The following is a 20024-nucleotide window of genomic DNA, read 5'->3' as shown; positions in this document are numbered from 1 at the left end:
ACATGGGAAGAAACAGGAGAAGGAGGAGAAGAGAGGCAGAACAAGGGAGGGACTAAAGGGCGAAGAATGGAGAGAGTAAGAGGAAGCAGGAGAAGTGAGGAGATGGTAGGAAAACCTCTACAACATCCTGTGAGATGACTTGGCACTGATGGGCTGGGTGGAAGGAAACAAGAGGATTGTGGGATACATGAAGAGTGAATCATGTGTAGACAGGGGAGCAATACAAAGCAGGCATGAAGTTGAACTAGGTCTGTTAGGGTTGGGTGGAGAAGAGGAAGAATTAATTAAGGGCAGTAGAGAAATGAAGCATAGTGGAGAGAGAACATTATTTGGAAGGGATTAATGACACAAAGCAGAAAATGTTACAAGAGCTGGGAAAAAATATTAAAAACTATTCTCCAGGCGAACATTTTGCATATATGAGTTCACTTAGATCAGTACCTCTAAATTTAAGTCTTTCAAATCACATCACTGTATGGAACTGTAAAAATAATAATCTGAAATTCAATATATCAGCTCCCTCAAGTTCTCCCTCAAGGTTGGCTTCATATGGCATACAATACTCGATACGACTAATAAGAAATGTGACATATAGTAGACAAGTGTCAGGATGAATCATGGACAGAAAAGACAGACAGTAAAATCTGTGTTATGTGCTTGACATGCATAGGTCTAAGTGCACGTATACTGCTTGCACACTGTGTGGTATGGTGTGTGTGTGTGTGAGAGAGAGAACGTTTGTATGCTTGTCAGGTTGTGATGTGTGCAGCCTCTTGTCTCTCTGTGCTGCCTGTCCAACATGTGTCTATCAGCTGGATCCCTGCCTCAGCCTTCAAACCAGCCTTCTGCTCCTCAAAAACTCTTCTGTGGCTTTAAAATGTTAATAACATCAGTCCATTACCAGGCTACACATAATGTGAGGCCTTAAAAAAAAACTCCTTTCAAAGCTCTTCAAATGACTTCTCAGTTGTTCGAGGAGATGGAAAAATATCAAGGGGGGGAATATTGATGCTTTAAACACTGGCTATTCGTCATTACTGAGGAATGGAGGCACGTCTTGCCAGCATTTGGACATTTCATTTCGGCATAAATATATGGAGCAAAGCATATTTGCTCAAGTTAATAATTTTTGCCCCGGTTACATGTGCATAGCTAGAGCTGTGCGTGCAATTGGAGGGCTGTTGTGTGTGTGTGTGTGTGTGTGTGTGTGTTTGTGTGTGTGGGGTAAGTTATGGAGAAGAAGAAACGGGACCACCGCAGTAGAGTTGTCTACACGGTGGCTTCACATTTCCCTCTGTGGTTCTATCAAACCTGCAGCTGAAGTAACATGACTGACATTCACACACACGGTCACACACTGCATTCTGTTGAAAAGCTTCAGCCTCACACTGTATGTACCTGCCAGCCTGCTAATCTCTCTAATCAGAACAGTTATCTAAACTACTGTGACTGATTTGGACAGGCCTCAAAACACAATACCCGTAGGTGAACATTCATAATACAAGCTGGATTTTTTTTTAAAAGTTGATGGTGCTGTGCAATGAAAACAGACCTAAATTCATCCGAATACAGTAAAAAGACGAATATTTACTGTTCAAACTGATTAACTTTGTTTTTTTGTAAATTTACACTCTTCTGAATTTGACGCCTCCTGTTTTTTTTTCCATTTTACACAGCAACCCAGTTTTATTTGGAACCAGGGTTGTAACTCAATAGCCTCTTTAAGTGTAACACTGGAAATGGAAAGATCTACATTTGGATCATTTTTGTCATACAAATATTCACACATAAATCTGGACAAGAATGTAGGCTGGGATCAAGCTGGAATGTGGTACACAGACACGTATACAGTTATAGATGCATTAGTAATGGTTGTTAAGAAGCCCACAAGAACATAACAGATGATATTCAATTTCCACATGTTGTATTTGTTTCATGAAAAAAAAAGAATACACTAATTCTGAAGATGGTTTAAAAGTGGAAGAACAAGACTAATCTTATTTTGTGATTGATAATATAGTCTACATGAAATAAGCTATTTGTTATTTAGCAGGAGTAAAAACAACTGGTAAAGACCAGGAGGAAGACAGTTCTGAGACCACTTTAGTGCCAGCCTCTGGTTCTTTCAAGTCTGGTCGGGCCTCCTGGGGTTGTAATGTGCCTCTTATTACACAAGCATTAGGCAATTACGCCACTGGTTGCACATTGGCTTCCCAGAGCCACAGAAGAGCTTGTGGCTTCACACATGGACATTTGAAAGCATCTGCACATTCCTTCTTTCTTGAGGTTGACTTCTTTTTTTCTCCTTCGTACTTCGACTCAATCCTCCAATTGACTTTGCACTGGTCTGATGTTCTACTGTGCAACTTACTGATAAATGCCACTTGGCAAGAGACTACTGACCACACACAAACGCGTGCACATGCCTGTTTACAAAGAATTGTACAGTATATGTAGAGAAACTCATCTTAGTTTCTTTTCCTACTGAAAACAATATTACAGTACAATAACACACTACCATATTTATAATCCTGTAACTGTTCTGTATAATTTGCCAAAGAACTTAACCGCTGACAACTTTAAGACTACATTGTAACTACACACAAAGCCTTACAGCTCACAAGTAAAAGCATGTTGCCAAAAACTCTAGACAAAGTGGAGACACACTGACTATCAATACGGTATTCCTGAATTCCCCTGACAGTCCACCTGGCGTCCGCTACTGCTGTGTGACTGGCCTGTCAGAGTCTCCCTGTCAGTACAGTGACAGCTTCAAACCAACCACACAGGATGCCAGAACATCAACATGTCATGAGCGGGAAGAAAAGGAACTAAAACACAATAACGCACAAGGCAGGAGTTTTACACACATTGCCACATACACAAAACATATGCACTAGCAATTTCAAACACACACACACACGCAGGCGCACACATGCGCACACATACGCACACACACACACATACGCACACACACACACACACACACACACACACACACACACACTTTGACAGGGTAACACTGGTAGAATGCTTGTATCGCATGCTGCAGTTGAACACAGAGCTTCCTAGGTTGGTGGTATGGGTGTATTCTTAGACCTCGCTCGAATATCCTGCTTCAGGATGAACTATTTACACTCACACACACATACACAGACAAAATCAGTGAGCATGGAGCTCTGTGGCCAGGCGGTCAACCCCTGGATCAGGCCCTTTTATGAGTGCTGGACAGCTGAGTGGTGATCCCTCTCGCCTCTGTCAGCATGCAGCCCGACCTGACTGACAGCAGTATGCCAAAACACAAGAGTGTTTTCCGGGAAGCTCTGAATTAGGGTCTGTCACCTTGAGTGCCACCAAACAAAGAATGCACGACTCAGTCCTGCTTTAAACAGCAACAGATGTTAATAAAAAAAAAAGAACAAAAGAAAAAAGGAACAGGCAGTTGTTGGAAATCAATAGTGTCGGTTGTTTCGACTTTGCAGTGAAAAGGACTAACAAGCGAGGGGAAAACTGCACCATGTGCACTCAGGGTTAATGAGGTCATATGCATGTAAGGAGGACCATATTTGGGCATTGCCCGAGAAAGACCTACAGTGTTACGAAACAAGAGTTTATGTTCCAGTGCGAATGAAAATGTGCTGCAGGGTGAAATATTATAATAATAATAATACATATAGGACTTGTACTTTTAGGTGGACTAGTGTTAACTTATTTGTGGTTATGCACCCATTACTTTTAGAGTTCCAAACTTATAAACAAAATATGAAAGGGTTTATCCTCTGGGCACATAATTGTTTATCACATATAAGCACAATTTGCCTTACCCATTTCCAGATTTCTTGTGTACAAAGTTAACAATTTCATCATAACGTTTTATTCACAATTCATGAGCAACATAATTATCCAAAGCAAATTTCACAGTAATCCACGTAATACTTTTGTAATGTCTTGTCACATGTTGGACAAATTGACTGTTGTCTCTGTGACCTCATGGTGCCCCCACAAATGAGTGAGGTATTCTGAAAATCTAAATTATCCTCTTTGGGCAATAGATGTCTGTACCACATTTCATGGACATCTATTCAAAAGTTATTAAAATATTTAAGCCTGGACCAAAGTGTTGGACAAACAAACCCAAAGACGAACGGACCAACATCACAGTCCCAACAGCCCCATCACTTTATGCCAAAAAGCAGAGGGAAAATAAGTTGTGGTTTACTCGTTTGATTCCCCTGTGGTGAGTCTTAATACCCCCTTCTCTCCCTCTTCTCGACTTTCTCCGCACACTACATCAGAATCATATGCATTAAAATGGCCATAAAAACGTATAGCAGGACCGGGGCTGGGGTTTTCTCCCTCCTAATCCCCCTAAACCTCTAACTGCAGGCCGAGAAATACAAGTGTTGTGGTGCAATCTTCTCACAGAGCAGAGGGCCTGAGAATAACATCACAGAGGCCACAGATATTTATGGAATGAACCACAGGCTGTACACAGAAGTCAGCAGACACCACAACACAGCACACAAGACGCTGTATACAGCTCCCTACTCATATACAGCACAAGACACTGCTGGCTAAACACAAAGTGTAGAGCTGTGGTCAAAAGCCCTCCAATGATGGATAAGTGGAATTAGAGGGACAGAAAATGAGATGATAAAGATACAATATGATATATCGTTAAATAGATTCAGCTATAAATCATTGATTTTAGCCAGTATTCATATGAGTTCTACTTCCATAAATCTATAAATCTGTTCAAGGGCTTTGAGCAAGACAGAAAAAGGGACGGCTGGTGGACAGCGTGGAGTACAGCCTTAAGAAGAGTAGTTGTCTTGATTGAACACAGATTAAAGATCAAATCCACTAACATTCATCTAATTCCCTCTGTTCTGCTCTCGTAACATTAGCTCCGCAAAACACAAACCAAGTCTTCCCCTCTCTCTTATGGCTGTACAAGCAAATGACATTTTCTGCCCTTCCAGGAAATCAGCTTGCGTGTCATATGATATGTTCGCTGTATCAACTGGGAGACAGAAATCTATCTATAATACTGGTTCCCACAGAAAAGAACGACAAAAAACACTTCATCTAAAGGGGGAAAGGTGAAGGGGGAGACTGTCCACCTCAAAGCCACAGAAGTATTCAGTGGCTGAGTCTAAACTTCCTGCTCACATTACGACACTTTATTTGAGGGCTGTTTCGACATGAGCCCTTCTGAACCTCCAACCTCCAAAGTCTCATCTGTCGGCTCTGTGCAGGCCATCCTGTCAGATTCAAAACATAAATTCTAGGGTAAACTTTAATAAAAAGGGGCGTATGATTTACTCTGGGTAGCGGCTGTCCCCATTTTTAAAACAATTTGATGTTGCATTAATCCTGAGTGTCAAGGCGATATGAAATATGTCCACTGCGTTTACCAGCACCAGGTGTTTCATTTGTTGGACTGACAAAAAACAATGTTTATTCTGGCTGACCTTCCAGTCCTTGCTTATTTTATCTTCTTTCTACGCAGAAGAGAGGGAGAACATGGGTGTACATCTAAAGTGAGGGAGTAGAAGAGAGGCTTAAAAGAAAGGGAGAGAAACAAATGGAGCTAAATGATTTACAGTGGACCAAGAAAGGTCTAGCTCTAATCATCTCAATTGGACGCCTCTTTCCTCAGCCTCCCAGGTCCAAACAGAGCACAGCAGGAATGAAATCTTTCGCACTATTAGCCACTTTACCTCTGTTTGACTGCTGGGTGGGTCTGCTATAGGGATCCTCTGTTGGCTGGCTCAGGTTCAACAAACTTGTGTGGCTCTGTGCCATTTATCTTTTTCTGTTCTAAAAGCCCATAAAGACTACTTAATTACATTATGATAACTGAATATTTACATTTAATGTACTATAACTACTCTCACTCAATCATGTAGTATTGAATAAGATTGCTGTAATAATATATATTTAAGTCACAGTCCCAAGAGGCAGTAATGACATCAATATACACATATGTACCAACTAAAAGATCAGAACAGCTAGTTCACCAAAAAAGGACCAATGCAATTAAAGAGATTTACTAAGTTGGTTTGGTTTTGCCCACAGTTCTGTGTTAATGACACACTGGCATATTTTCACAAAAAGACAAAATTTAGAATAAGAGTGTAGACTAGAGAATTAAGATCCTCTGATTATATTTTTAAAGCCTTAACGGAACGACCAAAATAGATAAAGAGAACTTTGATTCAGATGGCTCATGTTTGGCTGGGTAATCCCCACTGACACCACTTATACTGTTCTAAAATGCCACTCTGTGTACTGTGTAGCAATGTACTACACTAGCCGGGAGTAAGAGAAGTTTTACAACATATCTCTTTTCAACACTGCTACTACAAAACTGAATTTTGATATAATAAAAATGTTAACTTGTGATTGCTCATAATGTAGGCTGATCTTCAGCAGCAGCTTAAAAAGATTATACATGAGTTCTTTAATCCTGGTAATGCAATGTTACAATCATTGCCATCATTGCCTCTGAAAGGAGTTTATCATTAAACCTGCTCAGCAGCCAGGGGAGTTTTTAAAGCAACTCTTAAATCAGTGTATATAAGTGTAGGTCCTGGGTGTCACTGTGTGTGGCCTGAGCAGCTCTTCCCCTCCACTGCGGCAGCAGAGCAAAGCCCAGCGCACTTTTTGCTGGTGTAAACAAACGGGGAAATGGGGCACTTGGCAGCCGACTAAAGTGAGTGATGAGGCAAGTGTGCACTGAAGCATCTAATGAATCATTTGCTGAGAACTTTGGGTTTTATGAGGAAAAGAAAGATGAGGAGGAAGACAAGAAAGAGGGAGACCAGCTGAGAGCATGAAAAAAAAAAAGGCATTTCATATCAAGAGGAAATAAAGCAAAAGAGACGCAGCTGTCAAATGCTTGAGAGGATCATTCAGCGTTTTGCCCCAATGTGAGGACAAGAGATTAGAATGCATAAAATTCACAGGATCTCCTAATCCTCCTACTAGCACAGCAGCAGAAGTATGTGAACCTCCGTGACTGGTGGTGAATTTACTAAGGTGACTGCTGATGTTGTGAAAGGTCTCTACCTTTGAACAGAGCTGATATGCTGAGGGCCTATAAGCTATAAGCTTTATTTCACACGTGGTCTTCATCATATAAATAGAAATATTACCTCTCATAAAATGCCATTATAATATTCAGTAGAGCTGAGTGTTATGGTAACCAAGCCTACTTAGTTCTATAGAATTCTTTCCATCCATCTATCTGCACACACGCAATGGTTAAGTGGTTATTGTATCTGTGAAAGGTCATAATTACTGATTATATGTTATGAAAGCAGTTTCTGCAACAGTTACCACAAATACCATAGTAACTACAGAGCGACAGTTTACCACAACTTACATAGTTAACTTCATATTAACTTGGTTTAATAGTATGTTTATTTGGAAGACTTGTAGAGGTTAGCAGCAAAACCAAGTTTTATTTCTGTAAATAAATATCACAAAGAACATGGATCCATTTACAACAGAAACAGAAATGCAACTGTTCTCCCAAAAATTTCTGAGCAGGTAAATCAGGTAGCAGTAAGTAGAATTAGAGTGTTATGCCTCTCTCCCACCTTTTGCTAGACCTGCATCACACATAATATCCACAAATATACAGCCACAGCAAGGAAGTTACTCAGGGAGAAGGGTGCATATAACATACTGCCAGGAAATTTTATTATTAACAGGCAGTGTCTTGGCTTCGACAGGCTGTGTTTATCTGTGGAGGGGAGATCCCCATCACAACCACTTATTAGGACATATATGAGGGCTTAACCAGGCAGCCATTCAACAGCAATAAGGGGCTTGCTTACTGACCACAGTGTGCTGGGACTGGGACCAGTCTAACCAACACTGGAGCGACGGAGAGGAAAAGCGAGGCAGGAAGGAAATAACAAATACACATGGAGACACAGAGAGAAAAAAATAGAAGGACAGACATGGGGGGATAAAAAGGACAGCAGAAGGTGAGAGAGAAGGAATGTAATGGATGGAAGTACTTATACTAGACATTATAGACATTATAATAGACATATACAAATACTGCAGCCAAAAGAAAGAGCAGAAAAGAGCAAAAGAAGAGGAAAATTATGATATTAGAGAAGGGTAAAAAGAGGGCTTGACAGGAAATAATAATAAGAAGAGACAGTTATACTTAAGATTTAAAAAGAATGTTGGAAAGTGAGAAAGCAGGAGAAAAGAAAGGATGGAAGAAAGGAATGTGGAGTTAGGGAAAGATGGAGAAAGTGAACAGAAAAGGGGAGAAGAAAAAGAGAGAAAGAAAAAAAAACAGCATTCAAAAATAAAAGGTTGGGTGTTGAACTACTAAAGAGTTCGAGCGGGTTATACACCAGATACAAAGTGGGCTGAAAAAGAGAGATAGACAAAAAAAAGAAAAAAAAGGAAGCTACATTAAGAACAGACATTGGAAAGTGTATAAGAAATACTCAGGAGGAGGTAGTAAAATAGTCCATTGATACAGCCACATCATGTTGACTTGGCTCTGCATCACCACTGACACAGCAGCCTCTGTCGTTACCGTAGAAACGCAGGCATGTGCGCTGATCAAAACAAAAAAACAAAAAACATATTTTGCGGCAGCAGGATGCTCCCTGAGTCTCCCTCTGACAGACCATGAGGTAACCCAGCATGTGATGGAATCTAGAGCTGTGTCATCTAGGTGTGGGGATGTCGGGAAATGTGCAGGATATTTTGAGACACACACACACGCGCGTATGGATGCACACACACACACATAGAAATGTGCAGTCACACAGATGCAAGTAGGCTTCCAGTAAGGGACAAATACATGTGCAAAAACCTAGCATTAATCTTTCATCATTTAAACTTTGTATTTATTTAACTATTAATATATAGCATTTATTTTACTTTTCACTTAAAAAAACATATGTTCCCATAATATTATGAGTAAATGTCCGGCATAAATCGTCTTATTATTTCTAATTAATTAGGAGGGCTACCACGTCACCTATTTTATATATTAAGAATTAATCAGAAATCAAGAGCAGAAACAGAGGGCCATGTGCAGGGATGATTTTCTCTGACAACAATAAGTGCCACAGTAGTTTCGGACAAAGTGCTTGCAGATTGCCAAATGGTGTCTGAACCCCAAGGCTCTATATGTTTTACTACCAAATATTTACTCAGCATAGGAAAAACTAACCATGTAAAATGTACATGTGGGTATGAAAAGTATGTAAGGATATTTTGGAGCCTATACTTCATGCATATATGTATGTATATATATGTATGTATGTATGTATATATATATATATAAAATGTAGTATGTCAAAAACAACTAAGCCATTAAAGTCATTTTTAACGAGTGCACGTAACTTTAAATAGAAAGTAATGTGCACAACATCACTCACTGTTAAGCTATTTTCAAACCAGTCTCACCAATAGATTTGTATGCTATGTTGATAAAAGGTCAGTTATTGTGGCAGGATATTGACAAACGTACACAGTTTCAACCCTCACACCTAGACATTTTAACATGTGTCTCTATGCCTCTAAAAAAGGGACACCCAATCTCCACGTGGTACTTGAAAGAGTGGTCCCCATTAACCCCAACATATGAGAAGCTTTCAATTGTGTTCCATAAGTGAAAAAAAACATCTCACTGGAAAAAGGAGAGAGAATGAGAGAAAATCAGAGTGGGGAGTAAAAGATCTGTGAGATTTTACAGAGGGCCCAAACCACAAGAAAGTCAGGGCTGAATGCATGCTGGACATTCCCGGGGCCGGCGCTCATGTACTTAGAAAAAGCCCGCTTTTTCAAGACAGGAAAATGATTTCAGCTGTGTAAATTGACAGCGGCCTTGTAGCTGAAGATGAAGAGGGAGGAAGGGCGGAAGCCTGCAACTCTGTCATAATTCCTGCTTAGTGAAGAAGCCGCTGGGGACCTACTTCTTGAGGGAAACAAAATTCAACATTACATGATCAAATGAAACTGTGTTAATTGTTACCAAATGAACCTGGTGAGGGATATCAACTTAGCGCTACAGCTTTTACGCTCAAACAGGTTTATTGTCCCTTCTTTGAAGAGATCTAACCACTCTAAATGAAAAATATGCACTGTACCCTGAAAACGTGGAGGCTGAAAGAAAAGCAGAGGAGCTTTGAAATGTGCCAGAAATGGTGTTAGTTGAACAGTATCAAGATATGCTCCGTCAGGATGTTTACACATGCTCGCTATTTTAGCCTTCACTCTTGTCTTCTCTCCTAGGGTGGCATTATAGTAAATCATGGTTAAAGACACTGTAAGGTAATCATTGCATGTACAGTAGACAATAACAGCATGGCTGCTTAGATCAGTCATTCAATTATGACAACGGATGTAATTAGTGGTGGGCTTTAAACAGAATTGCAGCAAATGGCTACCGGCACTCACAGACATATTTCTTCCTATAGCCACAGTTGGTTATAGATTGTAAACATACATGGGTTTGCACGATTACAGACTCTCACTATAACTTTCTCTATACGACTTGGGGGAGCCTGTTCGCAGTAGAACGCAGCACAGATAAAGCGCATAATGATGCTTGGTATGTCAACAAGTCCCTGATCTCAGGGTTATCAATCATGTGACTCAGAAGTGTGACCATCCTAAATTGGAGGGCAGATGTGAACAGGGAAGGTGGTGAGGATAATGCACGGTTAGGAATGGAAGAATGAACACAGAGTGCGGTTTGTCATAATTCCTGGGTTTCACTGTAGAGAGGGAAGTGGTGACTCTTGGCTTCTGTGTGTGGAGGTTAAGGGGGTGAGTGAATGTGGGTGAGTTTGTACACATGGCCATGCCTGCTGCTAGTGTTTGTGACAGAGTATGTATATGTGTATTTTCATGTGCATATGTCCAGTGTGCACTTGTGTTCACTGCACATTTGGGTGTGAATGCATGACTACGTGTAAGCAAGTCATTGTGTTTGAGTGCTTGGCTGTGTATATTGCATGCCTATGTGTATGTGTTCAGGCCAGGTTGGAGTGTCGTGCGAGGCAGTCCATGTCTCTGAGTAGATGTGGGCACCACAGCCGCAGAGCCACCAGTCATCTAACTACCAGAGACAGAACATTACTGGCCAATATGGGGTGAAATTGCATGGCTGGTCTAACGGTTTTTGGGGTGAAAGTCTGAGAAAAACTCCAGATTATTTTCCAAGGCCACAAGATCATCATTTATCATCTGACATGATAACAACATGGCCAACATGTCAACAAAATAAATCTTGTCACGGTTTCCCTGGAAACAGAGTAGTTACATCCCATTAACTGTACTAACTTGTAGCAAAACAAAGAACATTTTTAGCACGGTACACTGGGTGAAACTAGTGGGGATTAAAAAAATATATCCCAAAAGTCCCTGCAAAACAGTAGCTATGGTTACTGATCAATACCATCCTTGCTCCAATACATCAAATGGGTAAATGAGAGACTGTGAGGGAGATAGCTTAGGTACTCTGGAAGAAATTTGGACAATGTTGGACAGAGTGTGGTATTCCCCTCCATCTTGCCTTAGTGGTTACAGTCAGACATGCCCAAGGCCTAGACCCCCTCTGCCTCGCTGCTCACTGCAATCTCCCTGCATATGACATTTCTACCAACTGAAGGCAGCATGAAGCCTAAAGTGGCCTCTCCTCTCCTTATGCTGTCCACCTTCTTCTTCTTTTTTCCATTTTGCTCCACTTCACGTCTTGTGTCAGCTCACATCTCACTTGCAGCTGCACAAAGCATTTGGCACCACTTTTATCTCCCTCATTACATGTGTTTGCCAGCTTCATATCTGCCCATTCACACAACTGGTCTTTCTCTCTCACACACACACACACTCTCTCTCTCTCTCTCTCTCTCACACACACACACACACACACACACACACACACACACAGTGGGGCTGCGGTTTCGAGGCAGCTATGACACAATCCAGATTCTTTTAGCTGCCTATAGCAGGGAAATGTGTTTTGCGCAGAGCCATTTCCCTCAGAAGTCCAGATTTTCCCTGCCTAGAAGCTTTGATCCACATGGCACAGGGGGCTTGTGTCAACAGTCTTGTGTTTCAGCTGGAGGGCCCTACAGTCCCCCAAGGTGTCACTCACTGCTCTCTCATCATTGCTAGGGGCAGCTTAACCACTATGTGGCGCTGTCACTCGCTGTACCCTACAAAACCTCACATGAGACAGCAAACATCACAAGGACACCCATGCACACATACAACAGATTTTATGGAGTGCGACTTGAGGTCAGACAAATTTGAGTGGCACCTTTAATGAACTGTGGTCAAATAAAAGGTTTTGTGGTGGTCTAATACTGCCAGCGGTGTGATAAAGCTGTGTGAGTGTGATGAGATCTAATAACAGAAGAGGTGTCAGAACCAACAGTTCAAAGTGTGTTAAAATTGTGAGCCTGGGACTCAGTAATGAATGTCTCCTGCATCACCTTGTACTGGAGAAACTGAGGATAAACATACAGTATGTGCAAACATAAGAAAAATAGAGAAACATCAAAGTTTTAAATTAAGTGAAGAATTTAAATCAACATGCTGTTCAAGCAATGTTATTAAGAAATGGGGAAGGAGTTTGATCATTCTCCAAGTATTTACAAATGCACTGACTTGCTAGATGGTATGTCTGGGTGAATGATTATACTACTGTTTTTATCAGATTGAATTTGTTTTAAATTAATGTAGAAAATTATTATTCTTTTTTCTGTTCTGTTATGTTTCACTTAAGTAAAACCATAAGTGGTGGACTTTAGCATTGCTTTTCTATTAAAAGCAGTAAAATCCATCTTTTTAGTCTGATGTTAATGTTAATAATGTTAATTCTATTAAAAGCAGTAAAATCCATCTTTTTAGTCTGATGTTAATGTTAATAATGTTAATTCAGCAGAGAGGTCATAGAGAGAAGAGAGTTTGTCTTACTGGTAGATGTCTTTTCGCAGCACAGTGCGAGTCAGAGGGTTGTCAGCCTGTGGGGCCATGCTGAGTGAACCCAGCTTTAATACAAGGGTGTCTTCTTTTTTCACATGGGGATCTAATGGACACAAACAAAACCAAATCCACTGTATTACAGAGGGACTATACCATTAACAGTCAATGAATACGTTTATCCTACGTGCACAGTATGAATACACACACACACACACACANACACAGTGTATACACACACACACACACACACACACACACACACACACACACACACACACACACACACACACACACACACAAACCCGCTGAACCTTAAAAGTATAGCCTTCCCACTATTAGTCATTACTAACAGCAGACAAAACAAACTTCCATCTATGACATTGCCACAATTTTATATTCTGTAGGAGTGTATATAACTGTGGTTGGTTCTTCAGAACCTCAACTATTTCTCTGAGTAAATGTCTCTGCATACTAATGTGGCGGCTCTGCTATGTCTGCTTGGCCATGACAGGGACTTTCATGCAGGCACCACAGACATAAAGAATCTAAGAGACCACCTGTGACATTACACTGTCCCATTGTTGTAAAGTTTTCTATCTGAAAACAAGTGTGCGTTCCACAGACAAAAGTAGTTCTCTAACCTGACGCTGTATGTCTGTCTTGTGCCCCTGGGCAGAAGACCCTTATCACACTGGTGTTGATGTAGATGAGAGGCAAACACCGAGAGGTCAGTGTGTGGCTTCTCATAGGTTGACCTGCGGACTTCCCACGCTCTCTGTAGCGTCTTGGTACTGTAGCCTGGAAATACATCAGTCAAAGTTAAAAAATATAAATAATAAATTCAAGAGATCTTAACCAATCAGAAATGTTGTTGTTTTATTAAATAACCGCTCATCATAGAGCAAACTGCATCAAATGTGTGAGTTCAAATTATTTTATTATCCTCAATCTTAAAGGCTTTTAAGTTGCACAATATATTTCTTTCATTAAGGTCAAAAAATCTTTAGATGATTTTCAGTTTTCAGTTCCTTTAACAGTATATACTGACATTATTATTGTTTCTCAGATCTTTGCTAAATTAATCTAGAATCATTGTTTTAATACAGGCATTTATTCATGCAAGCTACTTTGCTGTTGATTCCCCATATGGGTCAAGCCTCAACACACTGCGCAGTCAGACACTTCATTTTTACTACCTGGAACACCCCTGCTACAGTTGCCAATAAGGGACAGGATAGCACTACATCAAAAGGCTGGGCTGTCAGCAGGATTTCTCTCAGGTACTGAGGTGAGCTGTCTGCCAGAGGATCAGTTGGCACCCGCTGGCTGGCAGTGGTCACATTGCAGCGTGTTGGCCGCTCAGGCCTGGTGGTGAGTTTGTGACGGACATTTTTGGTCACAGCCTGGGTGTAGGTGATGGACAGGAAGCCGTGCTGCTGGTGTGAGCCCTCTAGGACCTTGGCTGCCGTCTGGCCAGTAGTGAGATAGAAAAAATAACACTGATGACAGATGTTATTACACAGAGCACTTGCAGAGAAAACCTTACCTGTTCAGTGTTATTCTAGTCTGATTTTTTTGGATGAGGTTTAGGCCTGGATGAAAAATACTTCAAGAGACAATTCTCTGATTCAATTACTATTTTAAAAAGATAGCCAGATATGGATTCAATTTGAGATAGATCATTCTGGAAAAGCTAACTTTACCATGTCAGCGATGCTCTCTTAAAATTTGGGATTTGGAGTTTCCAAGACTTAACCTCAGCCAAAAAAAATCATCCCATTCTCTAAAAGAAAAAAGCCAAGCTGAAGCTACTAGCTAAAACAAGCATTCTTGATCAAATTGATTCATATTCTGTGCAGTAATTTAGACTGGACATCAGCCCCTTTTATAAAATACATAAATTCTTAGAAAACCAATTATACCTGCAGTTGAATTGTTTCTGGTTTATCAGAAAGCCAGATCTCCAATCTTATGAGTGATTTGCAAAGCAAATACAAAGTGAAAATCACTGAAATACCCATTAAGCAAAAGAAATCAATCTCCAACTGTTCCATGATTAAAAGAAAAAGGCTTTTGGGTGAAGTCTACAAAAACATCCAGTAACAGTGGACTTAGTGGTAGATTTCTAAAAGCAGAATATCTGAACACGTTTACTTACATTCTGTAACAAAATATAAGTAAATGCAAAAAAAACAAAAATTCTCCTCAGAGACCAAGTGTGTTATATAACTGGTCATAGATGTATTTTCCTTCAGATCATCGTGTGATTGATTTTAATTCATTTTTGTTTGTTACTGTGACTACAGTTAAGTAAATTTCCAAGCAACACTACAATGGTTTCAGCCCTGGCATCTGAAGCATCTCTGAGGAGCACACAGACCTCTTTCAAGCCACTGTTAATGGAGGTTAAGGAGAGTCAACTAAAAAGAAGAAGAGCTGGATTCTTACAGGAGGGAAAAAGCCAGAGAAGTGGCTGAAAGTATCTTGCTTGCTGACGGGTCGAACCAACACAGTGCGTCTGTTCAGCTTGTCAGTGCAAGAAAGGACCACTCCTCCACAGCTGCCTGAGATCCGAACACCCTCCTCCGTACTGGAGGTTAGGAGAGGGAAGGAAGAGGAGAGAGAGAGAGAGGGAAAGTAGATGCCAATGGGGACAGAGAAGGATGATTGCATATATGAATAGAGAAGGATGGGGAAAAAGACAGAAAAGCATGAAACTTTAAGATCATTTTGGAAAAATTTATATAAAGTGATTAAAAACACAGGAAGTTGTGCCAGGTTGAACCAGCTGAAATATTGTGGAATGGTCTTATACTATCCAGTAATAAGAACACTGAAGTAACTGTTTGGTTTTGGCATTAGCAGTATTTTGAAAGGAGAATTTAGAAGGACTTAAAATCTGTGACCTGTACACAAGATAAACACTGAGAAAAAAAACTTCAAATCTATTCTATTGATTGTACTTTGTTGCTTAATTAAAATGAACTGTACTCTATCCAACACATTTTCATTTTGATAGGTACCAGTATAAGACCATAACCAGAATAAGGTTTCATTAACAAGAGAATGGAGGCCCATGTCCTGATCTCCTCCCAAACAGAGACACACACAGAGAAGAACGGCTGTCACCAGATGTCATTGGCTTGATTATTTAGCCAATCAGAGCCACTGGAGAGACAGGGGAATCTTATACTGTGAATGAAATTCATTTGCAATTTTTTTTCATGAAAATCTTAAGGTGTATCAAAATATTACACCTGTGGACGCCCTGCTTTGTAGCCAAAACAGCATTTTAATTGATTTTTTTTTCTTATGATTTCCTTTATTTTCCTGTCTGTCCAGCATAAGCAGAGATGAGGGACCTTGATTAGGAGCAGCAGAGTGGCAGAGGCACAGTATATAGAGGCCTAAGGCTGCTATGGCTGGTTTGGGACAGGCTGGGGCCTCACCACGGCTGTCTCCTTGCACTGCAGAATGAGTCCTTCATAGTGGCCAGAGTGCCAGCCCTGCCCTCGCCTGGAGAGACACACAAGGCTTAACTTGGGCATCTGGGACTACTCATACTGTTGTGGCAAGGACCGATAATATCTCTTTTTTAGCAACAGCAGTTAGAAAATTGCATCTAGATAAGTGTACCGCAGACTGATAAAAACATTTTTTATAAAACTGTCAGCAGCCTGGAGGCATATACGCATGACCATTCCTACTGAACTTTAGACAGTGCTTTGACATATTAATACAAATGAACACGTGTATTAACTTAAGGAAATCTAAGAATAATATGTTTCATAATTCTTTTTTTAATTTCCATTTTTTGTTGAGGCCATCCAGGAGAAGCAGAGAGCACCTGTAAAGCAGACATTAAAAGTTGTTAACATGAAGACAGGCCCAACAGTTACAGTATCATTCCTAATGCAGCACAACATAAACACTAACATCTACAGTACATAAAACACACAGAGAGATATTACAGTTACTCCAGGACTAACAAATCAAGCACAACACGTATGCCAAAGTGTTTCACACAATGGTTCAACAACATCTGCATCCTCTTCATTACACCCCACCAGAATTACTGGGAGTTCAGTGAGACAGGAGTAGGCCTACTGGTGAGTGTGTATGCATGTGCGTGTGTTTCATGCATCATTATCTTGTGTTTGTATGTCAGTTCCTTGCGAGTGTGTGTGTGTGTGTCTATGTGAATATCTCTTTGTAATCTCCCCTCTCAGCTGTAAGAGTGACTAATACATATGGACCCCCCACAAGTCTTCATTTCTCCCATCATCCCTCTCTTTTCTCTCTCTCTGCTCCAATCCAGTCATCCTTCGCTCCAAGCCATTTGCAGAACAGCTGGAAGACATCAGCTCCAATTTGTGTGAGCTGCTCCTTGGAGCGAATAAGGGTGAACTGTCACCGGCCATCCTCTCTCTGGGGGCATCTCTGCCTTTCGGAACAGTTCAAGGAGCGCCGTTGCTAGGGGAAACCTGGCTAAAATAAGGACGAAAAGAAGCTTCCTAATTTCTAAAACCTCCCACTGGACAGCAGAAATCCTCCCCTACAGAGTTTAATACCCAATCACCTCCATCAATGCCTTACTTCTATGCTTCCCTTTAATTCCACTGCTCCATGATGAGTGAGCCCCACATCTACCAGGTTCAACGCCCACCTATTTCGTACTCCCCCAGGGACATCTTCTCTGTCACTTTCTTTCCTGCCTCCACCCTTTTTTGTCTTCCTCCTATTTTGATATGATCAGGGATTCAATTATATATTCACCTCCCATATTTGCCTGACCTATCTAACTTTCCATTCATTTTCCAGCAGTGAGATAGCTAAGGCCATATGAGACATTTTCTCTGTCAAGCTTAATTTAATCTGACCCAGTGCACACAAATAACCTGGGCTGGGTGATGAAATACAACAATTATCTGTTCAGAATGATTAATATGGACTCCAACCCCTGTGGGCTTTTTTGTATATACGGATGATACGGATTAGAGTGCGCCAGGAGCCCAGAGGTCCTCCACTGTGTCCTAAACAGTCATGACTGTAACCTGGCTTGGATGATGGAGTGCGTCTGCCTGCCAGAACTTTGGTCGGTTAAATGTGTGTTGAGACCATGCTGTTAAATGCACATTAAACTGAAATAACCTAGAAATGAGAAAATTGACCCATTATCTACTTAGGAAGGCATAGAGGTCTACTAAAAAGATTAAGGCTGGCTCTGTCTCAGAAGCAATTGGACACACACCTGTGGAGAGCAGAGTAGTATGATATAATGACCCACGACACCTCCACACTCTTAAACTGTCTAACCACTGACATTGTCCTGGCTTAGGTTGATACTCCATACTGTATGTAACACATGTGGGCTGACAGAATATAAATCATCTGACTACAATGAAACAGGGAGGTCTGCGAGAAGTTTGCTACACGGTCAGGTTCAAAGCCAATTCGATCGTCTCAGTCCCTCTCTGACCTGCCCAGGACACGGCTAAGGTGATTTTAAAATCTGGCAAATCAGAATCAATATCTATTATGGTATCAGTGGTGAGAGTGTTGATTGCTAATGATGGGGTTTGATACCGGCTCACGGCCCAGGAAGGGCAAGCTCTCTTCACTGTCTGGCTTGATCAGAAAAGAAGGCACTTATATAAACGTATCTACTCACATATTTATTCAGGCACGTAGGCACACAGACCTGAAAACACAGACACACACAAAAACGCTAACACGCTCTGGTCTGCTGGATGCAACATGCTGGAGTGTTATAGATCGCTGTTTCATTATCTCCTCACACAGAGACAGGGGGAATTGCCTCCTGCTAAGTGGTCTCTTCCCAACAGAGCAGGACCTCAGGCACGTACACAGTGCACAACCGGAGCTGCTGATTCCATCACAGAGGAATGTGATTAAGGCAAAGAGAGGAGAAATACGGGAAAAAATAAGGATTTAGATATTGAAAATGAGGCCACTCTTTAATTGATGGGAAAAATGTGTATACAGGGCATAACAAACTTTAGTCACAGATTTAGTTTCACCCTGCTGTAATACATGCTTTCATAATTTCAGAGCCCAGAGCTAAATTACCCCATTTTGACTGGAACTTGACGTGGGGAGAGATTACCATAAGGATGCAGTGGAACATCGCCCAGTGGTTTTCCTCCCCTAACAACGTGTTAATGTTTCTGTGAATCGATTCAGACACCGCAGGCTCAGAGAAAATGACTGACGGACTGATTGAACTCCTCTGCTTTGTGAGTCAGAGTTGGGCCAGCCCAGAGCCCATGCAACTTGTCCGTCTAGTCTGTTGGGTCTACTGTCTGTCTGTCCGCCTGCCTGTCTGTGGTCACTACCACGAACAGCTGCCTGGAAAGACGATGACGCTGAGGTGATAATCCGAAAAAATCACCCATACGAGCAGAAGTGGGAACAGACAAAGTGTCCGCGGTATTGGTGGTAAGTGTGTGTTTAGACTCTGGGACTGTGAGAGTACAAGTGTATGTGTGTCTGTGTGTGTGTTGGGGGAGGGGGGGGACTCTACCTGCATCTGTAGTGGTCGATGTTGAAGCTGCCAACTTTGCATTTGATCTTTGTATAAACATCTTGGACATCCACTGAGGCACTCAGGTCTTCTAGTTCACTGATGACACAGATCTCTGACAGAAACAGGAAAACAGAAAATAATGATTTTTTAACATTCTGAGATCATAAAGTGAATCATAGTGGAAAGACATACATGCATTCATTAGGCCAGCATTTCTCAGACTTTTTTAGTCACCCTAGTCCAAAATCGACAATTGTCCACAATTGTTGTACATGCTGGTGCTATGAGCACTTCTGCAATCATCTGTGGCTTCTTAGCCTTTGCTACTATCTCAGCCACTATATTAACTAGCACCCAGCGATTTCGCTGACACTTTGGCATACACCATTATCACTTGTGTTGACTTGCTAGCGATGGATGAGATCAACCTCTAATAAATTGCTGACTGCATAAAGGCGTAATGAAAATAAATAAATAAATAAATAAATGAATTATA

The 20024-nt window shown here is 41.1% G+C and overlaps 1 protein-coding gene across 5 annotated transcripts in view; it reads right to left on the bottom strand.

Moving 5' to 3' along the window:
- The window catches only part of vps13b (vacuolar protein sorting 13 homolog B), a 312301-nt gene that overhangs the window by 120090 nt on the left and 172187 nt on the right, over window positions 1–20024 (bottom strand). For 2 of the 5 annotated variants that reach the window (XM_019256534.2, XM_027286989.1), the window contains exons 27-31: window positions 19526–19640; window positions 15430–15571; window positions 14178–14450; window positions 13623–13779; window positions 12973–13084 (exon numbers count right to left, since the gene is read on the bottom strand). In XM_019256534.2, coding sequence (XP_019112079.2) covers window positions 12973–13084; window positions 13623–13779; window positions 14178–14450; window positions 15430–15571; window positions 19526–19640 — 799 coding nt within the window. Of the gene's footprint in view, window positions 1–12972; window positions 13085–13622; window positions 13780–14177; window positions 14451–15429; window positions 15572–16430; window positions 16498–18660; window positions 18869–19525; window positions 19641–20024 lie in introns of those variants that run through there. The other 3 variants (XM_019256535.2, XM_027286990.1, XM_027286991.1) reach the window with 3 other exon arrangements.

This window comes from Larimichthys crocea, chromosome XIII, assembly GCF_000972845.2.
Source record: "Larimichthys crocea isolate SSNF chromosome XIII, L_crocea_2.0, whole genome shotgun sequence".
NCBI lineage: Eukaryota > Metazoa > Chordata > Actinopteri > Sciaenidae > Larimichthys > Larimichthys crocea.
This window is presented reverse-complemented; position numbering and strand designations above follow the sequence as displayed.